We start from the raw sequence: 13389 nt of genomic DNA on the forward strand, positions 1-13389 counted from the left end.
GAATTTGCCAGGATAGTTCTAAAATTGCTTTTATTTTTCGGTATGTATATTGTAAACTGAACTTACGAGTGTATTTGAATTTCCGGTGACAATAAATTTTAAATTTGACAACCGTGTGATTATTTCAAGAACAAAAGAAATTTCCAAATTTCAGACGACTTGCATAATCACAACAATATTTTGTATTTGTCAGACACAAACGTCCACCTACAGTATCTATTTGACATGAAATGTTTCTATACAAGAAGTAATCAGTGATCAGCCATGTTAGTGCTGAAAACTTTCTACTAAATACAACATCATGGTAATTATAACATCATTAAAATATGTGTATGCTATCCAAGCAACCCAAAGGACTCGAATTGTGAAAGACGTAAACACGTGATTCAACAAAATTACTCTAACCCAAAAAGACATAGTTTCTCAAAAATCTTTAATATTGGAGATTACCAGGTGATCTAAAAACAAAGGCCTTGAAAGCACTGAAAACACAAGTATACACATTGATACAACACCAGTGATATGTAATGTCCATATGTTTAAAACATAATATAACATTCAACATCTTGACATATCAAAAAATTATTTTATAGAAATATAATTCAGATATTCCAATCCGACACGCTTCCACATCATCTTAATTTTGATTGGCACTGGATTGGTTGGACGATGACTGAGTTTTGGAATCTTCGGTTTGTTTAAAATGACTTTGTAAAGTTTGAACTTCTGTTTGTACATTCTGTAATGAGGCTTGGACATTCTGCAAGGAAGTCTGAAAGTTTCCTATGGCTGCTAAAATCGTATCTAAGGTTGCTTGAAGTGGTGAATTGGTCCTACAAGGTTTTAAACGAGCACCAGGACACACACTGCGTAGATTGTCTAAGATTCTGTCAATAGGAGTCACTAAACAGGATTCTCGTGTGGATACTCCAACTGCCATCCCCAGACAGCTGAGTGTTTTATCAGGATTGATACAAAAGACAAACGAACCAGAGTCACCACACACAAAAAACTGTCCGTGAGGCAGATTCTGGATTTCAATTTGATCGCACATAACAGCGCAGTGTAAATCCCCTGGTAGCTTAAGACTTTCTTGAACAAATCGTACATGTGCATGACTATGATAAAGATTACCAATGGTAAATCCAGTTACAGCGCCATATTTTACTACACTGTCTAATTTGTTTGGAATTTGTCCACTGACTTTGTGCACGGGATCCGGATCAGGCAGAGATGCAACCTCTCCAGAAAATACTGGAGGATTAGTCGGGTCGAAACCTGAAATAACAACATACCTAAATAATACATCATACATATGACATATATATATATATATATATATATATATATATATATATATATATATATATCTACATGTATATATAAAAGCACTAAAGTTCCAACAACACCCGATACCTCAAAGTGTCGGATCCCGTCCCTTCTTCAGGACAAACGAAAACAATTACATAATGTGGTCATTATCAACAGAGCATAATAACAAAAACTACATATAAATACATCTAGCACTACAACTACACTAATCTACAAACGTATTTACAACGCAGACTACATGTTTTTGGTTTTTAGGCTGGCCAATTAATGTTAAAAGTGGAGCGAATTAGGACATGCCTTATTCGTCCAAAGAGCTGATTCAAAATGTCCGAAAAGAAAAACAATAAACTTAATCAATCTCAAGTGGAACGAGTTAACCCAATTACGTTGACAAACAGTAAAGCTAACTCGTACCCAGAGAGATTCTATTTTAACCATGCATAATTTATAAAAGATAATAATATAGGCAGCCCAGGAAATTGAATCAACAACAGACATTCCCGTACTGATCATGTCTAGGGTAGATGTGCAAGAAAAACATAGAATCACGGAAACTGATAAATGGGTTTTACATGTAAGCAATATATATATATATATATATATATATATATATATATATATATATATGTATATATATATATATATATATAAGCACTAAAGTTCCAACAACACCCGATACCTCAAAGTGCCGGATCCACAGCATGGATACAAGGTCAAATACAAAAAAAGTATACAAAGCACTAAAATGACCAACGACACGAACAAACAGATTGTCAAATATTTGGGACGACCCGTCCCGTCTTCAGGACAAACGAAAAGATTTACATAAGGTGGCCAATATCAACAGAGAATAATAACAAAAACTACATATAAATAATCTAGCACTACAACTTCTGTTTTCGAAGTAAAATATAAAACAAGAAGCCCATGGACCACATCGCTCACCTGAGTCACCTTGTCCCATATCTGAAGACTTTCCATATATATATTTGCATGTAAAACCTTAGTCCCTATTATGGCCCAAACTACCCTTTGCAATCTTGAATCTACACTATGTCAGAAAAATTTCCTGTAAATGTCAACTTCTTTGGCCCAATGGTTTTTGAGAAGAAGATTTTAAAGGTTTTTCCTATATTTGTATGTACAACTTTGACCCCCCCCCCCAAACTTGTGGCCCCATCCTACCCCCCGGGGACATGATTTGAACAAACTTCAATCTGCACTATGTCAGAAAGTTTTCTTGTAAATATCAGCTTTTCTGACTCAGTGGTTATTGAGAAAAAGATTTTAATTATATATTTGTATGTAAAACTTTGATACCCTTTGTGGCCCTATCCTACCCCCGGGGGCCATGATTGGAACAAACTTGAATCTGCACTATGTCGGAAAGTTTTCATGTAAAAATCAGCTTTTCTGGCTCAGTGGTTCTTGAGAAGAAGATTTTTCCTATATATTTGTATGTAAAACTTTGATCCCCTATTGTGGTCCCATCTAACCCCAGGGGCCCATGATTTGAACAAACTTGAATCTGCATTATGTCAGGAAGCTTTCATGTAAATCTCGGCTTTTCTGGCTCAGTGGTTCTTGAGAAGAAGATTTTAAAAGTTTTTCCCTATATATTTGTATGTAAAACTTTGATCCCCCCTTGGGGCCCCATCTTATCCCCGGGGACCATGATTTGAACAAACTTGAATCTGCACTATGTCAGAAGGTTTTCATGTACAAATCAGCTTTTCTGGCTCAGTGGTTCTTGAGAAGAAGATTTTTAAAGTTTTTCCCTATATATTTGTATGTAAAATTTTGATCCCCTATTGTGGCCCCATCCAACCCCCGGAACCCATGATTTGAACAAACTTAAATTTGCATTATGTCAGGAAGCTTTCATGTAAATGTCAACTTTTCTGGCTTAGTGATTCTTGAGAAGATTTTTAAAGTTTTTCCCTATATATTTGTATGTAAAACTTTGATCCCCCATTGGGGCCCCATCTTATCCCCGGGGGCCATGATTCGAACAAACTTGAATCTGCACTATGTCAGAAGGTTTTCATGTAAAAATCAGCTTTTCTGGCTTAGTGGTTCTTGAGAAGAAGATTTTTAAAGTTTTTTCCTTTATATTTGTATGTAAAACTTTGATCCCCTGTTGTGGTCCCATCCAACCCCCGGAACCCATGATTTGAACAAACTTAAATTTGCATTATGTCAGGAAGCTTTCATGTAAATGTCAGCTTTTCTGGCTTAGTGGTTCTTGAGAAGAAGATTTTTAAAGTTTTTCCCTATATATTTGTATGTAAAACTTTGATCCCCCCTTGGGGCCCCATCTTATCCCCGGGGGCCATGATTCGAACAAACTTGAATCTGCATTATGTCAGAAAGCTTTCATGTAAATCTCAGCTTTTCTGGCTTAGTGGTTCTTGAGAAGATTTTTAAAGTTTTTCCCTATATATTTGTGTGTAAAACTTTGACCCCCTTGGGGCACCATCTTATCCCCGGGGGCCATGATTTGAACAAATTTGAATCTGCACTATGTCAGAAAGTTTTCATGTAAAATTCAGCTTTTCTGGCTCAGTGGTTCTTGAAAAGAAGATTTTAAAAGATTTTTCCTATACATTTGTATGTAAAACTTTGATCCTCTATTGCGGCCCCATCCAACCCCTGGAGCCCATTATTTGAACAAACTTGAATTTGCATTATGTCAGGAAGCTTTCATGTAAATGTCAGCTTTTCTGGCTTAGTGGTTCTTGAGTAGAAGATTTTTAAAGTTTTTCCCTATATATTTGCATGTAAAATTCTGATCCCCCCTTGTGGCCCCATCCTACTACCGGGGGCCATGATTTGAACAAACTTGAATCTGCACTATGTCAGGAAGCTTTCAGGTAAATTTCAGCTCTTCTGGCCCAGTGGTTCTTGAGAAGAAGATTTTTAAATGACTCCACCCTATTTTTGCATTTTTGTGATTATCTCCCCTTTGAAAGCGACATGGCCTTTCATTTGAAGAAACTTGAAAGCCCTTTACCCAAGGATGCTTTTGGCCATGTTTGGTTGAAATTGGCCCGGTGGTTCTTGAGAAGAAGTCGAAAATGTGAAAAGTTTAACAGACAGAAGGACAGACGGAAAGACAGACGACGGACAAAAAGCGATCAGAAAAGCTCACTTGAGCTTTCAGCTCAGGTGAGCTAAAAACCTCTAGACACTTTGTAGAAATATTCCGACCATGTTACTGGTGTTCTTCAGTCGTGTTTATCTCATAGCAACGTAACACAAGACTACATACACGAAAGTACTATTATGTCACAGTAAGTATTATAAAATTGACATAACTAATGTTTTGTATGCAAATAACGTGTTATAATAACCGATTATAGCAATATTGATGTATTTACGGTTAACTACTTGCTATAATATTTCTTGTTTGTATTCATTTAGCCCAGAAATTGACTGCTTTGTGAACAAACATTTCTAAAATTATGTTATATTACATACCAAATATTTAGTTTTACGTATAGTCATATTCTAGGATGTGTCCATGAGGTAGGGTGAGTATTATTAATTTTCTTATTACAATATGACCTTTCTCAAATGTTTTTTCGCAGAATATCAAATTTGACGTTGCTTTTCAATTTGCCAACATCTACCTGTGTTGAATCACGCCAACAAAACCTGTGTTGATTAACGCAAACAACATATGCCTGTCTTGACTAACGCCAACAAAATATGCCCGTGTTGATTAACGCCAACAAAATCTACCAGTGTTGATTAACACCAACAAAATCTACCTGCATTGATTAACAACAACAAAATCTAAATGTCTTGACTAACACTTACAAAATCTACTGGTGTCATTATCTATCAAACAAGTTTCCAGTATGAAAGTTTGATGTTTAGGAAACAGAGACAAATTTCAAAAGAAATAACAAATTTTCATTATAATGCCCATAAATCCAACCTTACCACAAAATAACTTGACTCAAGGATCATAAATTTGATAGCTTTGGTTAAGGAATATATTGTTTATTACTACTATGTATTAAATGTCATTTTGTGATGTCCAGGAGTAAAGGAAATAAACATTGTCGTCACCAGAACCTATGACACTGATTGTAGCATTAAAACATGAGCAAATATACTCAACAACATAGTTCAGATTAACTGCCAACTGAAAATGCATATGTTAAGAAACATTTATTTGAAGCTGTAAGTTTTCTGTTTGAATGAGTCTCATTAAATGTTTCAATAAACGTTTACTAGGACAAAATTGAAAGTGGGATCAACATTTATTATTAGAATACCTGCAGATTGCAACTGTTCTGAGGGCACAGTCCGAAACTCAAATGTGTTGATATCTTCATGAACTTCAATTAAAGCAACATCAACGTTAGGATCTTTAGAAGCTGACGTGAAAAGATGGGGGTTTCCAATCTTGTATACATGCGGGAAGTCTGCATGTATACATTTACCGCACACTTTATAGGAATGGCTTCCCTTATCAAATGCCTCGACTTCAATATCAGTACTTGGACGCTGCCAATTCCTCAACATCATCAATTGTTCAGATGAAAATACAACATGAGCACATGTTATCAACCCAACTTTACTATTGGGAAGATCTACAAATCCCCCGATACTCCCATTCATCAAACGCTTGATGTGTCCTCCTAATTCTAGTGATCTTCCAGCACCGAAGTAGCAGTATCCCTCCTGAACATCTACTTCCACGTCTCTGATTTTCTTTGGAAATTGTTCTTCTCCATAGGGAATATAGCCTTTATGTAGACAAAACAGACTGATACACAGTTTCTCGACAACTCTGTGCTTCCCCTTGGAATATCCCACTGATTTATATGGTGAGGCTGATATCATTGTGAGATTGGAGTGTTTCCTAAATAGTTCTCTTGCTTCACTTTCTGTGACTGTTGGCAATGGAGTTTTCTTTGAAACTGGAATTGATTTGAAAACTTGAGCTGCTTCATCCGACAGATGTGCGAGATTATAAAGGACAAGTTTGAATCCCATGACTTCATCTGGAATTTTATCGGTTATTTCTATACTTCCTTTGTATGACATGATCATCACCATCCGGGTTAGAATTCCCTGCCCGCACTCCCAACAGAAAGACAGAACAATGGCTTTATTTTGAAGGTTTGGAAATTTTCTCAAAATCATATTTCTCGATGTTTGTATGATTATGTCAATAATGAGAGGACTTATTCCTTTGGTACCTTCAAAAATTCTTTGCAACTGAATAACATGATCGAATATGTATGTCCTCACAATCGCAAAAGCCAGTAGATAATAATTACTTTCTATTGCACAGCGAATACTGTAATCAATAATTCCTGGAAGTTCCGTTGGCTTGAATTCCAAAATAGCCTCTTTTGCATAGATGGCAAACAAAATGGAAGAAACACTGCCCAATTGTGTAGATCGTGTTTTATTGAGGACTTTTGTGCAGTCTTTCATCCATTCTTGAAAGTCATTGACTCTGCGCCCATCGAATGGTTCAATATACTGATTGAATGGCTTCATAGTGATGCCAACATCAAGACCAGCACAGTCTAAATAATCAAGGTTACAAATCAATTCTCCATAATCCTTTTTTATGTTTTCCCTTCTCCAGAACTTGCAAGATTTCGTTTCGATATTCAGAGAATTAACCAGCGAATCAATTCGGATATCAACCTCCCCAATTTCTCTCAATTCTTCCACTTTTTTTCCAAACTTGATCATCTCTTCTGTCATGGTGTATGGATATTTCTTGGTTTTCCCTACAACCAGTAAAATGCACTGTTTATCTCGTGTTTAACAAATGCTAATGATTTAAACATTCAAAAGGCGATCAAAAGTGACAGTCAATATAACTATAGAGTCTGTGAGCCGTACAAGTCACCCTTAATCATACAGTTGATGAGAATATTTGCATGTTAATTCATCTTTGTTAAATCAACTATCTGACTCGTGTACAGTGAATGAATTGTCTAAGCGTTTTACCTTTTAAGAATGAAACACACTTCTTTTTATCTTTCTGTGTCTTTCCCAGTCTACCCGAAGAGTGTGGTTGTGTCTTGCCATGTGATGGAATGGTAGGCTTATTGGTAGACCAGCTCCCTAAGAGAGAATAATTATATGTTTACTAAATACTTCTTACTCTGTTTACCTGATCTAGATATACATGTAGGGCCCACAGCGGGTGTGACCGGTTCATAGGGGATGCTTACTCCTCCTACACATCCTCGTACACACCTGATTGAACAGTTTTCTTTAATTCAGGTCAACATTTTATTCACTCTGATCCAATGAAGTGTATTTCTTTTTTTATTTTCATGCCTAGATTTGGTATATAGGGCAAGGTTAGAAAGCTAGCGAAAAAATTGCCCCATTTCCGAAAATTGCGGTATTTTCAATTCAAATACTATGTTTGACATTTGATAGAGAAGAGAGACAGTAAACACAGTGATATATAAGTTCTAAGTATATGTACTAGTTAGTAGACAGTATATATTAGTTTTAAGTGCAGAGAAAGAAATCTGGTACAGTTATTCTGCATATACTTTCCATACATTGGTAGTGATTGTCTTACATTTATCCATGAAGAGGGATCCTCAATAAATGAGTGTGGCCTGTCGATGTATGACATTTTCTGCTAATTAATGAAAAAAAATACTCAACTTACCATGCTTACTGGTACCCTTCAATGGTTTTATTTCTTCTGAATGCGTTTTGCCCTCATCATACATATCATCAGATGTATCATCATCAGACATATCATCACCACTGCTTGTGTTCTCATGCTCTGATGAAAGCACATCTTGACCAGCAGAATCTAACCTGGCTTCTCCAAGTATTTCCAGTTTGGGTGTACTTAGTCCTGGATCCTACAATAAGCAAACATATCATATCCATTACTTAAACTGAGACCAACATGCTGTAATCAACATTTAATTGATATACAGTGGAATCCCGTTATTACGTTCCCCCTTTATTACGTTAGTCCGCATATTACGTTGGAATTTCAAAGCACAAAATCATTTCTTAACAAACTTATATAAAATAGACCTCGTTATTACGTTGTCCCAAGATGCCGGGACTCGGTATTACGTTGTAAAGATTCCGACAAAAACGTAATAAACCCCTAATTATTCAATAGTGATTCTCAAAATAATAAGCCATTCACACCTTGGCTGCCCCAGGCAGTCACCATGTAAATTTCTTGGTCTGTTTGGGGATTAGAGACGCTTGACTGATCACCCTTTGATAGATCTAGGGACATCAATACAGGTGAATACCCTGTATCGAAGCCAGTGATAAGCAATTAAATGATGTTTATTTAGAAATTGTACTCAATAAAATTTTCTTCATTTTTCATATTTTGCTTTCGATATCAAAACTCTATTTACGGACATCATGTAGGACAAAATTTATCGTATCACAGTTGAAACAGCTTGGATAACGGCTTGGACATAGTTAGGTGAGAAAAGGTAGTGTTCAATTAAAACATTTGTCAGTTATTTCGACATAATAGTTTGGGTGTTGTTAGATTTCGTCCATAAATACGCCAATCAAACTGCCCAGTGTTATCGGTCGATTCGTGCAAGGCATTTAGCTCAGTGAACATTTTAAAATCTCTTGATATTTTTTTCTATCTGCACATGATTTTAGTGCCATCATTTAAAGTTATAAATGTGATCTTAATATTCGTGCATTATCTTTTAAAAGTGAATTCCATTTGTTCTCCGTGTTTATCGTTGGTGAAAAAAGTGTGCAAGTGTTGGATATCACGTGCGTTTTGTGTCGTCGTTTTGTTGGGTTTTTTTTTTTGCCTCTTCATGATTATCTCCCCTTTGAAGGAGACAGGGCTCTTCATTTGCCGTTCATCCAAGGATGATTTGTTTTAAGTTTGATTGAAATTGGCCCAGTGGTACTGGAGAAAATGAAAATTTGAAAAGTTTACGCAGACAGACGACAGACAAATGGTGATAAAAAAAAAGTTCACATGAGCCTTTAGCTCAGTTAAGTTTAAAACTTCATACATAAACATCTGGAGACAAACATTAAATGGACTCCTCAAATGTAAGGAAACACCTTGAATTTCATAAGATACACATTACTCACACTCTGTTGTGAATTGGAAAAATTCAATCTTTTGCCCAGGTCCAACGTACTAGCTGTATAGTGCATTTCCTCTTGTTTGAGAGGCCCCCTTTCCATTTTCCTCCTCTTCTCAATGACAGAATTGATGGACTGCAAATTAACATATAGAATTTCATACTATATTGTCTTTCATCAACTGTTGTCAGTTTAAGCCTGTAACTTGGCATGAAGTTAAAAACAAAACTTTCCTAAAATCTTTTCAATGAATTTTAACCAAACCTTATTTGCCTATTTTTAAGCAAATTTAGCTAATAATTTTATGCCCCGATCACACAGATGCATACTAAAATTTTAATTTTGCTTTGCATTAAATTTTATGCAAAGTAAAATAATGCACATTATACCAATTTTAACAAGCATTCTGAGAGTATTGCATAGCAATACATAGTCCCCTACCAGAAGCAAAAATTACTGGACTGCAACAATATTCAAAGTTCATTATGAGACCAAGGTTATGTTAAAAGGCAAGATTAGGAAACCAAGATAGGAACGGTTGGAAATCAACTACTATTTAGGTACAAAGATGAGACAAGGAAAACTTCAAAATCGATCTGTAACTTGTCATGGCTAAGCAATTATCATGATGTACTGAATATCAAATGAATATCTGCAAGCACATAAAAAATACTTCCGGAAAACTGATAATTCATACTATTTTTCTAAGTCCAAGGGCCATAACTTAGTGAACAAGATGTGTTTGTGAAACACAAATGCCCCTGATAATGGACAATTCCGAAGATGGCCAAGGTCACAAGGGCAAATATCTTTGTATCAGTAGAAATATCTTGTCAAAAGAAATGCTCATGTACAATATGAAAGCTCTAATATTTACCATTTAGAAGTTATGACCAATGTAAAAAAAAAAAAGATAACGTAGGTCAAATATCAAGGTCAAAAGGTTCAATACCAACGGAAAGATCTTGTAACAAGGAATACGCATGTGAAATATCAAAGCTCTATCACTTACTGTTCAAAAGGTATTTGCAAGGTTAAAGTTTTCAAAAAGTACGTCAAACATCAAGGTCAAGGGGTCAAAAATGTTGGTACCCACGGAAAGGTCTTGTCACAAGGAATACTCATGTGAAATATCAAAGCTCTATCACTAACTGTTCAAAAGTTATTAGCAAGGTTAAAGTTTCAGACAGAATGACAGACAGGACAAAAACAATATGCCCCCCGATCTTCGATCTCGGACGCATAAAAATCAACCGACCGAGACAAAACTCAAACTTGATCTGTACCTTGTTATGGAAAAGCAATGTATCAAATATCAAATGAATAGCTGTAAGCACATAAAAAAAGTCCAGAAAACTGACAATTCATGCTATTTTTCAAAGTCCAAGGGCCATAACTTAATGAAAAATCAATGGACCGAGCTGAAATTTGAACTTGATCTGTAACTTGTTATGCAAAAGCAATCTACTAATTATCAAATGAATATCTGCAAGAACAACCAAATAAAAGTTCAGAAAACTAATAATTCATGCTATTTTTCTAAGTCCAAGGGCCATAACTTTGTGAAAAATTAACGGACCTAGGCGAAATTCGAACTTGATCTGTAACTTGTTATGGCAAAGCAATGTACCAAATATCAAATGAATATCTACAATCATGTCATAAAAGGTCCGGAAAACTGATTTGCAGGACTGACGGACGGACGGAGCACAAACCTAAAGTCCCCTTCGACTTCGTCGGTAGGGGACTAACAATAAATGTTTGTAAAACATATATGCCCCCCATGGTGCAAAATTGAAAAAAGTTATACACATGCATCATTTAATTGATAGCAGTGCCAATCCAATTCAAGTTATTGAGTAGACAATATATTCATACGTGCAAAGTGGATTGATCCTTGGCCTTTGACCTCAAAATCATTAGCGGTCATCTACTCCTTACGAGGGTTATCAAGATATTGTGCAGACATTATTTTACTATGCCCAGTTTGAGCCTTAACCTTTAACCATGTGACCTCAAAATCAATAGGGTTCATCTACTTAAGATGTACCAGTGTACAAGTTTGATATCCGTCAAGCAAAGACTTCTCAAAATATTGAGCAGACAGTTTATTTCTATGTTCAATTTCATTATTGACCTCTGAATCAATACGGGTCATCTACTCCTTACGATGTACCAGTGTACCAAGTTTGATGTCTGTCGAACAAAGGGTTCTCAAGATATTAAGGTAAGGTTTGCGACATTTTAACATGTAGTGAACAAAGTCATGTTGCGTATCAGTTTGTTCAGTAGGAATTCATCTTTCAAAAATTGACTATTTTAAAAAAAATTGCCTTTGTCGTTGTTTGACCAAATGGGCGGAATTTTATTATGCTTTACATTTTCGGGATTTTTGTACAAAACAGACTACGAGTGGTATAAAAACTACACAAGGCAAACTTATGGGGTAAAAGGCTGGTAGAGTTTTGAAACAGAATATTATCTATCAGATCATACTACTTGGTAAAGAAATTTTCTTTTAAAACACAAAAATAGCACTTATTGTATCTTAAAAGAAATTTAAATTGGTTGCCATGGCAACAAAAAATGCATATTGAGCAGCTTTACAAGGTCTACGTCAGAAAATTCCACTTTAGGACCATAAACAGTCAAGAAAGCATATAAAATTACAATCCACCGGGCTTTGTATCCATGGTAACAGATTAAAAAGAATTATTTCATTTATGTGAATTGTCAATTTGTTTTAGAAATTATAATTGTACAACTTTCAAAGGATGCATTGAGGATTTTCATGAACAAAATACAATTCCAGCCCAAAAATGATATTTAAATTCAATTGTCAAGTATTGTAGTATCACATTCATTAGAAATTAAGATGTTGCATTTTTTGTTTGTTTTTTCTAGATTCAATACAATGCAATATTTATATCTTCATTTACTGGCGGGTTTCCTTGGCCCCGCTTCGTCATAAATTATGTGTTTCATTAGCCCGAACCTGTCTTAAATACTACATCTTTGAAATAAATTCCCTTTTCTTGTTCCATAGCTTGATGTTTGTTTAAATAGTTGAACAGACGACTGTAACCTTCGCAACAATATAAAGGCCAATCAGTGGCGGATCTGGGGGGTGGGGGGGGGGGTGGGGGGGGTTAATTAATGTTTAGTTAGCAAAATTGACATTTAACAAATCTGTTTTGATGTTGACAAGATCCATGCCGTTATGCGGATGTTCCCGAGACAAAATTAAGATTATTTTAAGATATACTAGAGAAGACTCTTACGTGCACCGTGACATGAACAAAACAAAAGGTGGTTCAGCAGTCAGCGACAATTATTCGATTGTCGGCAGTCATGGTCTGTGCAGTACATACGTGTATGAGCAAGATTGCGGACTTCCACTGTAGCTGATTCTATGGTATAAAGTACTGGTTCAAGCTGACCAGATGACACAAACCATCTGTTAACGTTCAGATTGGCAATGCTGGTCTGGTACCTTGCTCTGAGGACATTCTGTAAGCATCTTCTGTTAGTGGCAAATGTGAGGCAGGTTGATTTGATGCTGGTGTAGATTTATTGTGCAGACTGTCTAGTAGGGGCCCTGCTACACTAGGTTTGTTGCAGAGAAGTTTGTCAAGTACTCAATCGATCGTTTGTAAAGAAGATTTTGATTGGTTTTCGAAAAACTCCCCGTCCAATCAAAATTACTTTGAGAAAAAAATAAATTTGTGCCCTAGTTGATCTCGCTTGTGTTTGCAACAATCAGCGGGAAACCAGTTTTGAAAAGAAATGGCTTCAAAGATGAGAGTCCGGTTTGATGCATCGTCGGTTACCCACAGGTGCCTCTAATTTATTATCTCCATCATCGGAGCGCGAGTGGACTCGAAACCGTGGTTTGTGACAATGGGTTTGATGATCATGATTGGCAACAAATCCTATTAAACATCAGATTTTTCGGTT

The 13389-nt window shown here is 35.9% G+C and overlaps 1 protein-coding gene across 1 annotated transcript; it reads right to left on the reverse strand.

Annotated features, from left to right (window-relative positions):
- Window positions 1–414: 414 nt before the first annotated feature.
- Window positions 415–9811, reverse strand: LOC130050794 (uncharacterized). Its single transcript, XM_056151425.1, has 5 exons — window positions 9439–9811; window positions 8000–8201; window positions 7318–7434; window positions 5619–7094; window positions 415–1278 (listed from the first exon to the last, which is right to left on the reverse strand). The coding sequence occupies exons 1-5, from the start codon at window positions 9532–9534 to the stop codon at window positions 638–640; spliced, it is 2532 nt and encodes an 843-aa protein (XP_056007400.1). The 5' UTR covers window positions 9535–9811; the 3' UTR covers window positions 415–637.
- Between the last annotated feature and the right edge of the window lie 3578 nt (window positions 9812–13389).

The sequence above is a fragment of the Ostrea edulis genome, chromosome 10 (assembly GCF_947568905.1).
Source record: "Ostrea edulis chromosome 10, xbOstEdul1.1, whole genome shotgun sequence".
Taxonomy (NCBI): domain Eukaryota; kingdom Metazoa; phylum Mollusca; class Bivalvia; order Ostreida; family Ostreidae; genus Ostrea; species Ostrea edulis.